Raw genomic sequence first — 19,393 nt, 5'->3', positions numbered from 1 at the left:
GTCATGCAGTGTAACCATAGCAACAGATGTAACGTAGATCTTCTAACAGAGACTTCTGGCCTGAATATGGGGGGTCTGATGTGGTAATGTCAGTGGAGAGGCATGCTGAGGGAAGGTTAAATGTTCAGGAAGTAAATGTGCCAGCCAGAGTTAAATCCACACAGGCAGTTTAATACCAGATAAAGTCGCTCCAGTAGTTTGATCACCGACGTTCTGTGAGGGTTTCTTTTGTAATTACATCATGTCTTTATAGAGTGAGGCATTGTTAGATGTAAATGTTTTGTAAAAAGAAAAAAAAAGTGGGGGGGGGGGGGGGGGGGGGGGGGGTTTGTCTAATGTATGGTAAGCTTGTTAAAAGTGGTTTCTGTGCTTTTCTTTACATTCTCAATAAAGACAATATTTCTAACTGTTACCAAGTGTTGTTTTCTTTTCTAAGACCACAAAACGATAAAAAGGTGACGTGTTTCACTCGATCCATCTTTTCATTTGTGCATCTTGCGTTAAGTCTAATTAGATGTTAAGTGTTAACTAGAAAAACACTCCGCCAAGGCCTTTAAAAAGTTCCTGGATCCAAATGGTGATCCAGATCACCACCAAAATTAAATGAGTTCTTCCTTTTCACATTCACAACACGTCCTGAAAATTTCATGAAAATCCGTCCATAACTTTTTTAATTATGTTGCACACAGACAGACAAACATACAAACAGATAAATGCTGACATAAACATAACCTCCTTGGCCGAGTTAATAATCATTTATAGCTGTTTGGAGGGACTGGTAACAATTTGTACAAATAAATGAACAAAAGCAAAAATAATTTCTCTGGGGAAATTCAATCAAATTCAATTAAAATCTAATTATACAGTACATTTAAAAAAAACAAAAACAAAAAAACAAAAAAAAACACCCCTTCCTGACCGAAGTACTACACAGAAAAAAATACAGACAAAATTATCAAAGCTAAAATAAATTAAAAAAAAAAAAAAAACAATGGGAAAAAAATGAAAGCTATGAATAAAATAAAAGTGCAAGTAAAAAAGAAGATCATTTAGATCCAGAGCCAAAACAGCTTGTCTGCTTTCACACTGCCTTTTACTCACACAGACCGAATGCCTGGACCACATCATGCAGTCACAGTACTGCTTGCTGCAGGCGATAATCCCTGAAGCAACCACTGATTAAGGAGAAAGAGGATAATCCAGCTCAAAGATCTCTGCAAGTAAACAGTGGTGCAACACTTGAAGGCTGCTATAAGGCAGGATTAACATTTTTAATGCTCACTGTACCACTCAGGCCAATTAAGTGTCGCAGGAGCCGATCCCAGCAATCATCGGGTTAGAGGTGGACCTTGGACAGATTCACAGTCCATCACAGAGGGACAAACCATTCACAACAACATTTAGAGTGATCAATTAGTCGCCTTTGGACAGTGGGAGGAAGCCGGAGTATCTGGAGAGAACCCATGCATACACGGGGAGAACATTCAAAATGCACACAGAAAGACCGCTGTTCAAACCTCCCTCCAGTGGAGGCTCGAACCAGCAACCTTCTTGCTTCTTGGCACCACTCTGCCACTGCGCAGCCAGCAGGATTAACATACCCCAGATCTCTTGATGTACTCAGACATTTGCAATCCTAGTAAACAAAACTACGAACCTGATTATCAACTTGGTAATCCAACTCAGGGTTTTCCCATCTTGATCAGGACATGCTGACATGAAAAGGATGGAGTTTGCAGCAACTGACCAATCACAAACATAGAAATATCCTGCAGCAAAGCAAATACTGATGGCAGGAGTAGTTGTGCGTTCCATAAATTCATGGCTCTTGTGGCTCATGGCTCTTAATATTGGTCACATAAATTCATGTGACCAATATTATTTTCCTCATTGTTTCACCATCACCCTTGTAGAGGTAATCGGACTTGGGAACAAGTCAAGAACAAGTACAAAAACAGTGACACGCTTTAAATGATGGCATCTATGCCGAAAAACTTATTTCTCTCCTAAGCCCTACTCTCACCAGCTGCCGCCAGTGTCATCAGAACTGGCAGGACATTGTCCAAGAGAACTGATTGGTACTTTTATGTTCAGTGATCTTGCATATGGAACATACTGCAGGTTACCATGACGATTTACTCCAACATCTGCATCTGCTGTGTAGAAAACCAAAGCTTAACACTGAAGCCAGCTTGATAAAGAAAATCCAGCTTCGTAATTCGGACCTCACGCTCATGTGTTATGGTTTCTGTGTTTACTTTAGTATTAAAGGTCTTCGCAGTTTTCACATAAATCTTTCCAGCATGATCAGCAGGAGAGGTAGCCAGATATGTTGCACGATGACCTACATACCTTCCTCTCTTTGCTTCACTGGATGGTCCATTCGCATTCTGAACTTTGGCCGGTCTTGACACTTTGATGGATCCTCACAAAAGATAATTTCACATTCGGATTGTATCCTGTCTCTTCTCTGAGCTCTCTCCACCTGGTAAAAGCCAGCTAGATGTTAACTTTTCTCAACAGACACAGAGACCAATGCTGTTTGGTCCACTTCATATAAACATTGGTCCGCTTGCAAAGACAGTACAGTTCGTCTGGAGCAGTGTAGACATGGACATGCGTTCAGCCTCTGATGTTAACTAAACAAGCAAAAAACTCTGGTCTGCTTGAAGACAAGAGGTCTTGATTCACTTGCAAATGAACCCTGGTGTTATTCCCTTGCAGTACATTGGAAAAACATTAAAAGGCTCCATAACACAAAAGAAGTGGAGGGGCAGTGGCGCTCATACCCCCAGAAAGAAATGGTACCATCATAAATGGATGCCCATCTGGCTGGGCTGCTCTGATGAGGACATGCTGCCTGCTAATGCTTGCTGGTAGTTCTACCCGAGGACTAAAACCTGCTGACAACGCCAATTATGTAACACCAAAAGGAATAGAGGGGCAGTGGCCCTCTTAAGTTTCGCTTGTAAGGACACCCCTGGGCAGAGCACTTCAGCAAGCCAAGCAGGACATGATTAGTTGATGATTAAAACATTCATTGTCTCCTACACATTACAGAGCATGTAGAACATGACTGCCACCTGTAATGATTCCAAGAATTACTGATTTAACTGGTGCAGAACACACCAAACCAGTCATAAAGACACAATAAAAATACTAAAAGTACATGCAGTCAAAAACCACTAAAATCTAATCCAGTCTAAAATCATACTCGACCACCAGGCAGGCTAAATGAATACTAAAAGAAAAACAGATAAAACAGTTAAATTATAGAAAGTATGATAACAAATTATAAAAAGGAATCACAATAGGAACAGAGTATGTACAAGGAAAAAAAAAGGAAACCTCCCCAAGACCAACCAGGGTGGGTGACTCAAACTTCAATTAATCAAACTTTATTTATGAAGCGCTTTTCCAACATAAAATATGTAACTCAAAGTGCTTTACAGTTTAAAATCAGACATTAAGGAAACACACAGACTGGGCTTCAAAGTTATCAAACTTTATAAAGTTCACAAACCATCATTAAAACTGCATTATACACTACCAGTTCTTTTTACATAATAATATTGAGGTAATTTACTATTTTTCATTATTTTTAGTTTAGTTTAACCCTTTTTAAAGTAAACCTGTTTGGTTTCTCTAAAAGAATCACTCTGATTAAATTTTTCATTCATTCATTCATTTTCCGAACCGCTTATTCCAATTCAGGGTCGCGGGGAAGCTGGAGCCTATCCCAGCTGGCCTGATTAAATTTTATGGTCAGTAAATTTATAAGATTAAATGTTGGATTTTACTCAAACTAACTTGTTTTACTCACTGACTGAAGATGATGTCGTCTAACTACACATTTCAACGCATCACTGCAGTCTGCAAAGGAGTGAAACACTAACATGTAACATTACTTAACGTTCCGCAACTTTGCTGGTAATTGGTGTCATTTCCTGTACACTTCCCACTCATGATGCAAACTAACATTGAAATGGAACAAAACATCCCAACAACACTTTGGTAGGTAGTAAAGCGCATAACTCCAATTTACAGGCGAGCAATCACAAAAGGTTCAGTTCCTGCTGTATGTGGAGCCTTTTCACAGCTTGACTCTCTAAAGTGGAATTTCCACCAGACGGTGTCTGTATTTGAGATTCTTTATTTAAAAACACTCATTTAATTGAATAGGTCTGACTGTTGTTGATAATCATCTCATTTAAAGCTAATTAAATCAGCTGAAGTAAGTTTTTATCACCAACAAAAGAATTTAGTGGGATTCTTGTTAAAAAAAAACCCAAAAAGAAGTGTTTTAGATAAACTGCTTTAAACTGGTTTAAATGGACAGTTTCGCAAATGAAAAAAAGTTTTCATGGCATTTGGACTAAAATTTTTTAATGAATGTTTGCTAATACTTATTTATTAACATATAAAGATGGATACTTAAATGGCACACAAACCTTTTCATGCAAACCTTGTCTGGTTCATGCAGGGACGTGAAAATCAGCAGCTGGAAATGCTTCATGTGAACATGGCCTGCACAGGTTTGAAACCTCTTTCCATCAGTGATAGATTCTTACAAGAGAATGAGCTCATTCTGTTTTTAGACTTCTGCTTTACCTTATTTTTTTTTTTTTAATTTTTTTTTTTTTTTACAGAAAAGTTTGGAAACATAAGCAAGTCTTTCAAAGGCGGATTTTGCAAACTTGTCGCCTTTCCTCTGAAATGCTGCTCTGCACTCCTGTCATCGAAAATCACCCCCCCCCTGCTGAGCGGAGCTGTGCACAATGTCTCAGTTCCAAGAATCAAAAACCTCAAAGCTCTAGAAATAGACACAGTACACCACAGATCTTTTTTTGTGTTCTCGCTACTTGCTACAACACCGCACGTTGCACTGAAATGTAACCCTGTCAGGACATTTTTAAAAAGCAGTTTTAACACCAAAAAATGGTCTATTTGAACATTTGTTTAGCTTTCATCTCATTAAATTAATTCCAAAGCTGCTCATCACCACATGGCAGATAAGGAGGGTTTGCGTCTTTGAACATGGCCCTTATATTTCATCATAGCATGGTGTTATAACTATATCAGCCCCCTAATTTACTGATACATCCTGACAAGTGTGTTTACCCTCCCACGCAGACAGCTGTCATTCAGTCTCACCCTTTCCCAACCACCGCACTGCTCTGGGGCGAAAATTCAAATGCACATATGTATTTTAAGGCTGTCCAAGTCACATTTTATTGTACAGGTTATATTCAAATGATCTGTTTTATAGCATTTTAAAGGGACTTTGAGACAAACTGAGTTGACAGCAAGACACCCGAAGGATTCTGAAAAATCACTGAGCATGTTTGCATCACATCTCCTGAGTTGGAGTCTGCATGTACGGGACCCAACTGTCCAGGTTCTGCTCTTTGCTCTTATAGTTATGGGTAGTCTAGCCAACCATTACGTATGTAGCAATGGGGATGTTACCTGATGCACTGAGAAGTACCTCGCTCTATTTCTCTAATTTATTAATGTATAAATATATGCCAATATTTGCCGTCTCTAACTTATTTCTCCTTTTTTCCGCAGGTCATCCTGAATAAGTGCAGTTGTACATGTTGATCTGTCTTTCCTGTCCTCTCCACCCCAACCAGTCGAGGCAGATGGCTGCCCTCCCTGAGCCGGGTTCTGCCGGAGGTTTTCTTCCTGTTAAAGTGGAGTTTTTTCCTTCCCACTGTCGCCGTGTGCAGCTCAGGATGGAGGTTTGGATCTAAGTCATGACTCGATGCAATCAGTTGGTTTCTATTATAGGATATGTATGAATTGGCTCGAAATGATGTGTATGTTGATTTGTGTATGTAAAGTGCCTTGTGACAACATTGTTGTGAAGTGGCGCTATACAAATAAAGTTGAATTGAATTGAATTGAATCGCCGCAAATCTCTGAATGAACTGAAAGAGTTTAATCCGTGGATTTGACCTAAAAGTCACGTTCAGAGGTGTTTCTCAGTGGATATTCCTCTGCAGGTGGAAGACAGAGAGCACAAGCTGTTCATCATGTTGATGATGCCACACCGGTTGGCATTTTCTGTTGAAAGGACAGGCAATGAGACACAATGTGTGTGTGTGTGTGTGTGTGTGGCTGCTATTTCTGTAGTGAACTGCATCTTCATGATGATGTTAGCTAAGCAATACGTCCTCTGTGAAAGTCTCCATCGCTGCAGTAAATGACCACGCAGAATGGAAAGGGTCATGCAGATGAGTCTTTCTGCAACTGAACACACACTCACACACACTTTTAAGCTGATGGCTTGAAGTTCTCCACTGCGATAAGACAACCAGCAACATGCGTAGATAGGACGAGCTTATCTGTGTAATTTGTTTCAGACTCTTTGCAAGGCCAAACAAGTGGAAACACAGAGGAGCTTATCTTTGGGATTTTATTTTTCCTGCAAAGCCAAAAATTCTGACCTTCAAAGAGGATATTTCTCTCTGCCTCCCTCTCTGTTTTTTTGCATATACTCACACAACACGTGCAGCACAGTTGAGTGACTAATTATGCCTCTGTGTGTCCTTGTCAGGTGGCATTCAGTCCTCTGTGTGTGGATTACCCTCACATCAAAGAATTGCAGTGTATGGGACAATGCATTTGATATAACACTGTATGAATCTGGAGATATGACACAGTATGTTGGGTGTGTGTGTGTGTGTGTGTGTGTGTGTGTGTGTGTGTGTGTGTGTGTGTGTGTGTGTGTGTGTGTGTGTGTGTGAGGATTGGACACTGTGTGTCAGTCTTTTCTCTCTGAAAAGAACCAGGCAGTGAAATGTAATCCTGGAAGCTGTGCTGATTCTTTTAAATATGAATAGTGGCTTAGCAGTCACAGTAAAGAGGCAGCTTAAACTCTGCACAATGCTCACGTCATGAAGTTGAAAATGGAGCTCACTGTTAAAAAGTCAGACGTTAACACAGTTGTGTGCCGATTCAAAACATCCAAACTTGATGCAAATGTTCATTCAGATGTCAGATTACATGTAAAAAATCTGCATTTTGCAGGCAGGTCATTCTTCCTCTTCCTCGGCTGTTCTCTTGTAATATGAACATAATGTGGTTTTGCATTGACTTGTTGAAAATTGCATGGATGTTGCTGGAAAAGATGTGGCCCTGAAGGCAGCATGTGTGACTTTAAAGGTGGAGTATGTAAGATTTTCAATATTTTCAAAATAAATTAACTAATAAAATAACTACAATCATTATTAGATAGTTTTTTTTTAACAGGTTCCAGTCTGTCCATATTTGATGTGTTATTAAATTACAAGTTTAATTAATGACATATGACAAAAATCACTTTTTTTTTTTTTTTACTGGTAGGCAAACATTTAAGAAGGGTCTTTGTCATTAATTAAACTTGTAATTTAATAACGCATCAAATATGGACAGACTGGAACCTACATGTTTAAAAAAAAAACTATGTAATTATGATTGTAGTTATTTTTTTAGTTAATTTATTTTGAAAATATTGAAAATCATACATACTCCACCTTTAAGATATTATGAAAGTGTAATATCCTGAAATTTAATGTTTCAGCTAGAGGGAGCTATAGGTTACAGGTACTCTTCACCTGGTAGGAGTCTATATCAGGAATATCAGGTCATGTGATCTTTACCCTTTTTACTGCACATTGTATGGCATGTGCCAGTAAAGATGCCAAGCAGGCCACTTGGGGTGTTCTTTCGCATCGTTTTTCATTTTTGGAGCCACAATGTGATAGGAAGTGTCTAAATTAATGCTGCATCAGAAAAATATCAACAAGCTTTGCTAAAAAATTTCATGTATTGGCTATTTTTTTTTTTTTTTTTTTTTTTTTTTTACAGATGTCCTATATCCTGATTTTGTAAAACTCTTCATTTCCAACATAAATATCAACTGATACAGATATTTTTGGGACAAGTTGTGGCAAACAAACAAAAATATCTGGGAAACTATACGGGACATCTCTTACATTTTGAGTTAGAGGAGACGTAGCTGAAAATTTTGATTTATAATTCATTCATTCATTTTCTGAAACCGCTTCATCCGATTGGGGAAGCTGGAGCCAATCCCAGCAGCCTTCAGGCGAGAGGGAGGATACACCCTGGACAGGTCGCCAGTCCATCACAGTTGGTATATAATATGTGCATATTTTGTCATTTAAAAAGTAAAAACCAATACAATAATTCCCAATGCTGCATTTTAATGTGGATATTGGCTGATAGTAGCGGACATCTCTGGAAAACAGTGTCGCATTTTTTTCACATGAAAATTTACTCCGACAGACATGTACATGCTTTTTTTTTTAATGCTTTTTAAATAAGAAAAGCATTTTTTAAAAATTGATTTTATATATTTTTATCTATTCTATAACAATATCTATAGAATATTTTGAAAAATGAAATACCTGTACAGCTGTATGATTTTCCTTTCCAGGTGATCACTGAGGCAAACTTGGTAATTACAATGTATATGTACTTATTCTACTGTGAGTGGCAGCGTTGGATAACTTACTAATGTCTGCTGAAGTGACTAAATACACCATCTTCACACATGCATATAGAAAACTGTTTCTAAATAAGTGTGCACTGCATTGGACATGATGCATGAAAGGATTATGAGCTCAGATACATCATACCATCCCAGATCCTTTATTGATAGTTTTCTTTGGTTAATGTATTAAATGAATGTATAAATAAAAGAAATAAATAAAAAATACTTACATTAAATATGAGCATGAGTATAAAGCTGATTTACTGAGAAAGTTTATCCATGGAAGCCTAAAGATGTGGCAGACAGAAACGGTTCATATTAACGAAGATTCCTCTTCATGAAAGAAAAAAAAGGAGATTAAAAGCACGTGGCTGAAGCCGTGGCCTCCCAGTAGAGATACAACCTAAACAGGTGTTGAACAAGGAAACAAGATGACAGCAGAAACTGGGAGTACGGGAGGAAAATTTGGAAAGAAAAAACACAAAATAACATGATCTCCTTTGTTCTTCTTCAGCTTTTCCTGCTACAGACTGAACTATACTTTAATGTATTTCAATCTGTACTTTATTTATCAGACTTAAGTGGAGTGTGAAATGTGAAAGTGAGGAATTAATGTGCATCTCTGTCCAATTTTCTATAAATAACATTGTTTTTTTGTATTGGTTCGTTTATTTTTTTGTTTGTTTTATCATCTTTATGTAACCCATTTATGACCACAGGGGAAAACAGAGACACCCTGAATGCGTCCTCATTGCCATGCTCAGACAGTCAACTAAGAACCGTACCTCAGTTTCTGACACGTGATTTTGGACCAGAAGAAGTCCTGCTACTTTGCAAGCTCCTCTCAGAGAGGTCCCATCTGAGACGAGCGCATCTGTGTTGTTGTGAAGAAGTTCCGACAACCAAACCATTCTGTAAAAACCTCTGAAGTATGAATAAGTGAATTTGTGGAAGAAGATTTATTTGAAAGACAGAAACCTGTCTCTGTGTGTTGCAGGAGCCTCCAGCTGTGGTCCTCGAGGGCCACCATTCTGCAAGTTTTACATTGTTTCTCGATCCAACAGCTGGTTCACATGACACAATAATGTCAAGTTAATCCACTCATTTGAGTCTGATGCACTGGAGCAAGGAAACATCTAAAACCTAATGGACAGTAGTCTTCGAGGATTCCCAAATAGCAAAAACTACATGTTTGGACCCAGTTTTGAGTTATTTTTTTCCCCTCTATGGTCTCAGCTTCCAGCATTGAATCCATGTGAGTGTGGCTGCCACAACTGAGCCAGATGACCACCATGAGGCCCACAAGTAAATTACTGTGATCCATGCCCAACCTAGCAGCTGACAGGTGGACCACGCTTCGTCCACACAACATCTAACAGGACCATAACCGAGCTATAAAGCTAAAAGTGAGATTAGACCAGATTAGACCCAGATTGGACACAAACATGACTGCTGTAGGCTGGAACTGGACATTCTTGGTTCAGAGCAGGGGTGTCTAAAGTCAGCCCTACTTACCAGCAGGCTGTCCTGCAGGTATTTAATGTATCCCTCCTTCAGCACACCTGACTTGAATTAGACCCAACAACTTTCCCTATTCTATTCTATTCTATTCTATTCTATTCTATTCTATTCTATTCTATTCTATTCTATTCTATTCTATTCTATTCTATTCTAGTCTGGTCTATTCTATTCTATTCTATTCTATTCTATTCTATTCTGGTCTATCCTATTCTATTCTATTCTACAGTCATTTAGCAGACGCTTTAATCCAAAGTGACTTACATATGAGTGAGAACAACACAAGCACAAAATCAAACAGTAGAGGACATCATAGGAAGGTGTTCGTGGACTGTCCAGTTAGACGCAGATCCTTCCATGAAGTGCTACAGGCATTTTTTTGTTTGTTTGTTTGTTTGTTTTTTGTGTTGTTGTTTACTCCCTTCCCACCCCATAATATCACCTATGTATTATAACATAGGTGTACCATAAAGTTTGTTGCAAAGAACTGGGCTAATTTCTCCAACTTTCCAACAACTATAGCTAAACTAAGTGTTGAAGTGCTTCTTGAAGAGCTGAGTCTTCAGCTTGCTCTTAAAAGTAGACAGGGACTCTGCAGAGCGGACAGAGTTTGGGAGATCATTCCACCATCGTGGCACAACAGAGGAAAAGAGTCTGGCTGGTGATTTAGTCCCACGAAGTTGTGGTAACACGAGGTGTCTTTCACTGGTGGAACGTAGCTGTCGAGAGGGAGTGTAGGTCTGGATTAGGGAGTGAAGGTAGACAGGAGCCATTTGAGTTATTGTTTTGTAAGCCAGAAGCAAGGCTTTGAATTTGATGCGTTCTGCAAACGGAAGCCAGTGAAGAGCGATTAGCAGCGGAGTGACATGAGCTCGTTTGGGTTGGTTGAAAACCAGAAGCGCTGCGGCGTTCTGGATCATCTGCAGAGGTTTAACAGTGCATGCAGGCAGACCTGCCAGTAGGGAATTGCAGTAATTGATGCGTGAGATGACCAGAGTCTGAACCAACAGGTGAGTCGTGTGTTCTGTCAGGTATGGTCTGATTCTCTTGATGTCGGGCAACCGAGGCAACATGGACCTTAAATGTCAGCTGGTCAGTTCTGCACAATGATTCATTATCATAATCAGGTGAGTTGGAGCAAGGAAACAGAAAACCTGCAGGATTGTGGACCTAAAGCAGAGGTCTCCTCATGAGTTACCATCCTGCAGGTTTTAGTGTTTTCCTGCTACAACACAGTTGATTCAAATGAAAAGGTTCTGCAGCAACTTGTTCTGCACCTGCCTGTTAATGAGCTGTGGATGTGGGTCAGGTGCGTCACAACAGGGAAATACTAAAACCCGCAGGATGGTCGCTCAGGGGGACCTGGGATGGAGACCCCTGTCCTAGAAGACCAGAGTTGGACACCCCTGGACAAACATCAGCAATATGATCTGTCATGATTTCTGCTCTGCCCTGAACAAGCTGCATTCTTCCCCTGCCTGGTTGCAGATTATCTTCACCTGCGCTGCTCTCTGTTTAACATCTGCTCGATATGAAATCGTCTGTCTTTTCCCACAACCTTCAAGTGTAGTTCATGTTCTGAGAGAATACCTGGTTTTGACCCTGCCTGTCTCCTACCACGGTTTTCGCTCCATCCTTGTTGGTATGAGATTGACCACCTGTTACTGAACCCTGCCTGAATCTGACCCTGCTTCTTGCTCCCCCCTTGGATTTCTTCCTCTCCATCGTGTCTTTTGTGTGGACCCCAGACTGTTTTAGACTGTGGAGATCATTTTCCCTGCTCTGGAGGATCACTCTGGGGCTTCCTATTCACCCAGCTCCTGGTAAACATTTGTTTTTGACCTCTTACCATTCCACTCCTGTTTTAGCTCATCTCTGTTTTTGTGTTCCAGACTTCCTCATGACCAGACGAGCAAGACCACCTTCAACACCATTATTATTTTCAATAAATCTGTTTTATCATTATTTTCAATCTATTTTACCTCCACTGTTGGCTGAGTTTTGGGTTCTGGCTTCGTAATTTTTTTTTATTATTATTATTATTATTAATTTATTTTTTTATTTATTAATTTTTTATTCGTTATTTATCATTATAATTATTGTCCTGTAGTCACCGCCTCTTACAGTCCATGTCCAGCAGATGGCGCTGCGCAACCACAAAAGTTCACATGGTTACTGTTGGCCTGTTGCGCTGCTTCCTGGACCTGTCCTTTACTTGTGCATTGTGTTTATCATTTCTGGTAAATAACTGATAACATGAGGTTATTTTCACATGACCTGTTTTTCATCAGTCCTGATATACACTTGATTTCAAACCTGAGCTGATTATTTATTATTTGTTCATTTTCATTTCCCAACTTGTGAAACATTTAAGTAAAAATAAAAGCTCTTCCTTATTCACATTGTAAATAAAGTCTGTAGTTTTTATGAGAAACATAACTAATGAGTTATCTGTCAAGCAGATGTAATTACTATGTTATATACTACCTCCAAAAAACTCCTTAACTAAAGTTAATAAACTCCCATTTAGGTTTTTCAGGTTATTTTCTACAACTACAGCAAACTTCCCCTAAAACTAGGCCAATATGATGAAGCATCTCCTTCCAGAATCACGTCCTGTTAACCGCCTTGATCGATGTGATTCAAAGATCCTCAGATGGCTGCTGCAAGGTGGGAGGAATATTCACGCTTCTCGAGAAGATAACAGATAAACGGAGAGATGGAGACAAATGGGTGCCCGTGGGAGGGGAAGGGGGCTCGAGGAGAGGAAAGTCAAACCCACCCGGAGCTCTTCGTACGTCACCGTTCACATCACAGATGTTCCCACAGACACTCAGTGTGGGTTGTGGGCCGAGGCGTGTGGAGAGCCAGTATGGCTTTAATTGACTTTTTAGTGTGCGCGTCGCAATAAGCAGGCCTGCTGCGTGCGTAAATGGAGACCTGAAGCGCCGCGCTGATGCTTCAAACATGACTGGTATCTAAAAGCTCTCACTGCAACTGCTGAACAAAGGAAAACAGGCCCTGAGTTGCGGCCATGGATATCCCCTCAAATACAGGTTTCGTGATAAAATAAAAGAAAAGACAAACAGAGACAGAAAAAGAGAACTTGCGTGGGTGCGATCGGTTCTGTTTCCACGTTCATGGCACAAAACAGGAGTTGTTATTGTTAAAGAGGAGTTGTTATTGATGGAAATTGGGCTATTTAAGTACGTGTCGTATGAAAAGAGCTTAAAAGCCTTCCTCTCCAAAGCAGCTTGAGGTGTGCAGAACCGCAACCTTCCCTCTGACTCCTTTCAAGTGGTTTTTGTGAGAACTGACACACAAAAATCGCTTGTATTCTTTTTCTTTTTTCAACTTTTCAGGTAGTCTTGTTTACTTGCACGTCACCAACTGCTTTTACAGGACAAAAAAAAAAAAAGAAAAGAAAAGAAAAATCCCCATGTGAATTTTCCCGAGTCCACACATCTTTATTTGGCAATAGTCTCACGCGCACTGATATTTCTTTTCACTTCATCAATACCTTTGTTTTATTATTAAATTATAGTTTCTTCCTTTTTATCCACATCACTGAAAACGTGTACTTGACCCCTTACTGAGATCTAAATGACTCATCTTTATGATCCCCCACACACACACACACACACACACACACACACACACACACACACACACACACACACACACACACACACACACACACACACAGAAGTAATCAGTCAATCTTTTTTATTCCTCCAGAGCCGCACATATTTGGGCAGTGATGCGTCCCAGCAGAATGTTGTCCTTGGCAGCGTCTTCTATCCAGACAGATGCTCCCGCGCGCTCCGGACGCCCACTCGCGCCTACTGCTCAGCCAAGCGGCGTGGCATCTTGAGACGCCCCCGACATTCCTGACGCCGCTGTCACTTCCACCCCTGGTGCGCAATCCTCAAATAAAAAGCTTCTAGATCAACTTTTGGGACGTTTGAGTGACATGTTGGCTTTGTGTGTCGTGAAGAGAAAAAGTTCCAACCTGACCACAAAAAAAAAGGTTTGATTCTCTTGAAGTTTTGTTTTTTTTTATTTTATTTTTTTTATTTTATTTTCTGCGTCCTTTGACCTGATACTGTGTTTGGACTTTGCTCCATTCGTGCGTGACAGTGGGCAGTGTACGCGTTGCACAACTAAAAAGGAAATTCCACCACCCTCATCAAACTTGTAGCTCTTATCTACACAATACAGGGATTCAGGCGAAACCAGTTTGTTACCTGGGCGGGGGTTCCCAGAAATCCTCCCCTGTGACGAAGTAGTCACCAACATGCCCATATATGGACAACCGCGTGCGTAATTAGGAAAAAGCTACGTACGCACGCTACGCTCTGTGCGTAAAAACACTGAAACCAGAATCTGCTTGACAGTTCCTCGCTGCTATAATAACTGTTATGTAGGAAAAAGAGACAAATTTAATCTCTCTTCTTATTTCTTTCCCTTTTATATGTCTTCATTTGGTGTTTTATAGAAAAGCAAGAACTCAAATTCATCTTTTTTCATTTTAAAGTCACTTTACTTAAATACACATCACAAATAAAAAAAAAAAATAAAAAAAAAAGACATTGTAAACATGTGACATAAGTTTGTCTGGATCAACCGGGCAAACAAAATAATTTATACAATGAATAAATGCAGCATTTCATGACAAATATCAGTTGCAAAAGAAAAAAAAGTACAAAGTAGTACAATAATCATTCCCATTTTCAACCATTAGTAAACTTAAGTTGTGGGCCCGCGCCCAGTGTTGCTCAGTGTCTGCGCGGCCTGGATGCCGCCCTGCTTCTCGTGGGCTGAATGGTCCTTTGAGCGGTGTCCAGCATCCGGAAGTACCATTTCAAATCAGTCTTTTTTTCATCCCAGTAAAACAGCCTACAGAGTTGTTTTGACTCAGCTCTGTGATGCAGACAACAACACATCAGCCGGTGTTCCAGTGCTGCGCATGCAGAACTCCAGTGTTATTACTTTTCAGTCTTTATTTTCATTATTATAATAATTAAAAGGCTTCCATTTTGCTGGTAAGCATCAGCTGACAGCCGCTGCTCACGTGCGTCAGGACCTTCTGTTTGAGCTGAGCCACCTGGTCTCGGAGCACCGACGCCGTGTTGGAGAGCCCCGCGTTGTCGTTCTTCAACACCTTCACCTTCTCCTCCAGCCGCGCGATGCGCTCCAGCTTGCGCCGCCGGCATTTGGTGGCAGCGAGTCGGTTCCTCAGCCGCTTGCGCTCCGCCTTGATCCGCTCCTGCGTCTCCAAGTTGATCGGAGACATTGGAGGAGAACCGTCGCTGGTGAGGAGGTCGGGCACGGTCTGAGGTTCCTCTTTTAGAGTGACTAGCCGCTGCTGGTGGAGCCCGGAGCTCTGGAGGGTGTGCTGGAAGTGGTGTGCGCCGTGCGTCGACGTCTGGGAATGGCTCTGCTGGTGTGGCGGCAGGTAGCTGATGGTGGCTGTGGGGTAACTGGATGCGGAAGAGATACTTGTGTTCGGGCAGAAGGCGTTCAGTGTTGTGTAGATGGGAGTTTCGGGCTGCAGGGCGGTGCCGTAGACGCTAGAGGCCGCCGCCGAGCACGTCGTAACTCCACCGGCTCCGATGGACACGTTCGGAGGGGGCATCTGGTTCATCTTGTGGAGCTCGTCCAGCGCTTTCACAAACCCCTCAGCAAAGCCCTCCTGCTCATCTGTGATGCCCCGGTTATAGAAGTACTGTCCCGGGGTGGGGGTGGTGATCACACCGTTACTGTTTTGGATGATGAGCCTCTCTAGTTCTGGGGACGCGAGCTTCAGGGACCCCACGTCCTGCTGCACCCCTTGGTACGGGTCTGCCTCGGCCCTCAGCTGCGATTTCAGGCTGCGATAGGGCTCTGTCAAGTTCAAATTCATATTCTGCTTTAGCAGTTTGTAGTCGTGCATTGCAGCATCTGAGTGGCCGTAAGCCGGCAGAAAAGACTCGTCATGATAAAAAGGCTGTTCCATCTTTGTAGACATAAAGTCGTAGAAACAAAAAAAAAAGGGAAGCTTACCAGCTGCTTATAGAAACAGTCTCAGGATAATCAGTTATATTCAGAGTCAGCGGAGAGCATGCATCAAATCAGGCACGTCGTCTCTTTAACAGTGTCCCAGAATAAAATCAGGATTTTTTTTTTCTTTCTTAAAAAGAAAAAGAAAAACACTCCAGGAAAAAAAAAAAAAACTGGAAGTCCAACAAAACAGTTCAGAGTCAGCAGGTAGAGTCTGGTTGCTGCTTTCACAATCCTCTCAGGTTAAAGTTAGATCTCGCGACTCCTTGTCGGTGTTTTAGCTCTTGGTGTTTTTGCTGAGGTGTGTTGGAGCCTGGAAAACAGCTCTCTATATATACACACGCAGTCCACGCTGCGCGCCGCTGCCTCCTGATTGGCTGCGCCGACCGGCATCCATGCCCAGATTGTGACGCGAGGTGACGCTAATGCCAGGAAGAGACGGCTGTAAACAAGCCTGGAGGCAAAACGGCGCAGCGAGGAGGGCTCTCAGCGCAAAACCTTTTACGCACGCTTTTCCTGAGTGTGTTAAAACAGTGCTTGTTGGGTAAGCAGGAGGCGAGATTTGTTTCCTGAGCTCTAATCGTGGCTTTTAGATCAGTCGCTCTTTCATTCATGCGCTGTCAAACTGCGCCAAAAGCGCTGCTTTCTTTCATGTTTTACCGCTTTCTTTAAATTGCGCTTCAGTTTAGGGGTTTTTTTTTTGTTTTTTTTTTTTAAATATAAATCCAAGCCATTTGACATGAAATGTGGGTCTGCTTTAGCTGTTTAATGTGATCCATCCTGTGGAGGAAGCTGGCAGGCCTTATATGGACTCGATGACGCGGGAGTTCCGCCAGAAGAGAAGCAGGAAGACCCGCCTGTTCAGGCCTCATTCCAGCAGCATTCCTGCTCCTGGATAAACTCAATCCATGTGGCTGTTAGGGACTTTCTGCCCCAGCAAAGAATGGGAATGAATTTAGCTTTAATAATATCCAACACGAAGTTCTGTGGATTTTAGATTTGGGTTATCTTAACTCACCCACCAGTTGCTTATTCAATAAAGTTGACACAAATCTAATAAGCTTGAAAGTAAATATTTGATGTGAACATCTTTATTCTTCAGCACAGCCTGAACTTTCTGAAGATTTATTGTCATTTCTTAAAGTATCCCTCAGGAATAGTGTTTCAGGTTTTTCACTAGACTTTCCGAAGCTCTTCTTTCGGATGTTGGCCGCAGTTTGTTGCCTGTTCTGTCAAAATGATCCCACACTGTTCCAGTGATGTTGAGTTCTGTGCGCTAGGGAGGATTTATCACCCTATCAGACCTGTCGCCACTGATTTTCAGTCCAATTTTTGTGTCATTTGACATATTTAAGTCTTTTTTCTGCTTCCCTCCTAAAGAAAGACCCCTTACCAGCCACCCATCCATGGAGACTATTTCTGATGAGGCTTCGTTGAACTGTAGTTGGATCAACTGAAGACATTTGTTGGGTTTTAGTACTTTAAAAAGAAGAAATCACTTGCAGACCTTGTTAATCTACTGCAAATAAAATTTCTTTGACACTTCCTTCCTTTGTCCCCGCTTTTGTCTGGTTTCCTAAAACATCCAAGGACACACGGCACATTGTGTTGTGACACGCCAAGATTTCAGCTAACAGTTCTTTGGGAATCAACTTGTCGATGAAACATACTGTTTCATGTTATCCTTGGCATTTTTGTCGATTTAACTACAGAAATAAGAGCAAAGTGTGACTCACTGAGTCAGACTGCTAAGTATAAATACTGAATCTTTGCTGTTATGAGCCTAACGAATCTTTAGTTAGGAGCCTTTTTACATTTTACGGGCTTATAGTTTAAAGTTTCTTCTGAAGATGGTTAAGTTCAGAAAAATCCGCTAACATCGAAAGAAAAACTTTTGACAAGGGCCTCAGAAATCTTGGAGAATTATGACTCAAGGCAACGTTTAAAAGAATGCAAACGGAAACGAAGGAAATTTTTTGTTACGGTTACCAACTTGAATGATTGCTTCATCGCTGCACAATGACCTGAAGCGCATAACAGCATCACAAGCCGCCAGAGCAGGAAACCATGCGCGTAGACACATCCTGCAGGTTCTGCTGATGTTGCTCAGTAAAAAGCTCAGTAAACTTGTTTTGTGCAGGGATACGAGACAAAGGAAATTCCCTCCTTGTGTCATTTATATCAAGCAAGATCCACCTCTGTCCTCTCAAACCCAACCAGTGGAGGCAGATGGCTTTCCTCCCTGAGCCGGGTTCTGCCGGAGGTTTTCCTGTTAAAAGGCAGTTTTTTCCTTCCCACTGTCGCCTCATGCATACTCAGGATGGGGTATTGGATCAAAGTCATGATTCGATGCAATCGGTTGGTTTCTATGATAGGATATGTATGAATTGGCCGGAAATGATGTGTATAAAGTCCCCTGTGACAACATTGTTGTGAATTGGTGCTATACAAATAAAGCTGAATTGAACTGCATTGAATTGAAGATGCACCTTAGGTAATTTCTCCTTTTCACCTCCAGTGGCCGTTTTACAGCGAAGGTCTTCCGTTGGGTTCTGTAACAGGTAAAGCAGCAATGCTTTGCCTTCCAGGAGCAAAACGAAAGAGGAAATCCGATTCCTCAGAAGTGCACCTGTCTCAGATGTGCCGAAGGAAAGCTTTGTGTTTGTACTGTTTCCAACACCCACACAAACACGCACAAATGCCTTCACCGCTGCATCCCATATCCCTCCACAGACAGAACAGGTCAGGTAGGATGCTTTGCTGAATCCACTTCAGGCTCAGATCTCTGATCTTGCTTTGCAGTCAAGCATTAATAACAAATCTCATATTTGCATGTTTCCACTGGAGATGACAGATAAAAACAAAGAGATGCGCATCTTTTTAATTAAGATCAATTATCCAGCAATCCACTTTGCTCCAAATGTGCTTTCCATGCTGGGAGTTCAGCCAGGTTTTGGCCGCTGTTTACCATTTTGCAGCTGAAATCATCACTTCTAGGATGCCTGATAATAGTGAATTTATCTCAAGTAATTCTCTGGTATTCAGAGGGACTATTTTAACTCTGTGCCTTTCTGTCAGTATCCATGGGAGTGCAAACAAACAGAGGAAAACAACAGTTCCTGGCAGTGTTATGCCTCCACTTTGCCACCAACCTTATAAATTCTATTCTCTGCACAGCTGCCTGTTTCTCTGCTCCACTTAGGGTTCAGGGTTTATTCAGCACTGCGGTTCGAGGTTGACCACAGCACCGGTGTCAGTTTGGCAGAGAGCAGCAGCTCGGGGTCCAGAGCGGTGAGAGTTTACGGGAACACTCGTGAGGTGGCACCGTGC

General features: G+C 41.4%; 1 protein-coding gene across 1 annotated transcript; it reads right to left on the bottom strand.

Annotated features, from left to right (window-relative positions):
• Window positions 1-14,617: 14,617 nt before the first annotated feature.
• On the bottom strand, window positions 14,618-16,354 carry junbb (JunB proto-oncogene, AP-1 transcription factor subunit b). Its single transcript, XM_079252253.1, has one exon. It carries the CDS (start codon window positions 16,029-16,031, stop codon window positions 15,045-15,047), a length of 987 nt encoding a protein of 328 aa, XP_079108379.1. The 5' UTR covers window positions 16,032-16,354; the 3' UTR covers window positions 14,618-15,044.
• Between the last annotated feature and the right edge of the window lie 3,039 nt (window positions 16,355-19,393).

The sequence above is a fragment of the Telmatherina bonti genome (genome assembly GCF_933228915.1).
Source record: "Telmatherina bonti genome assembly, chromosome: 14".
Classification (NCBI taxonomy): Eukaryota; Metazoa; Chordata; class Actinopteri; order Atheriniformes; family Telmatherinidae; genus Telmatherina; species Telmatherina bonti.
This window is presented reverse-complemented; position numbering and strand designations above follow the sequence as displayed.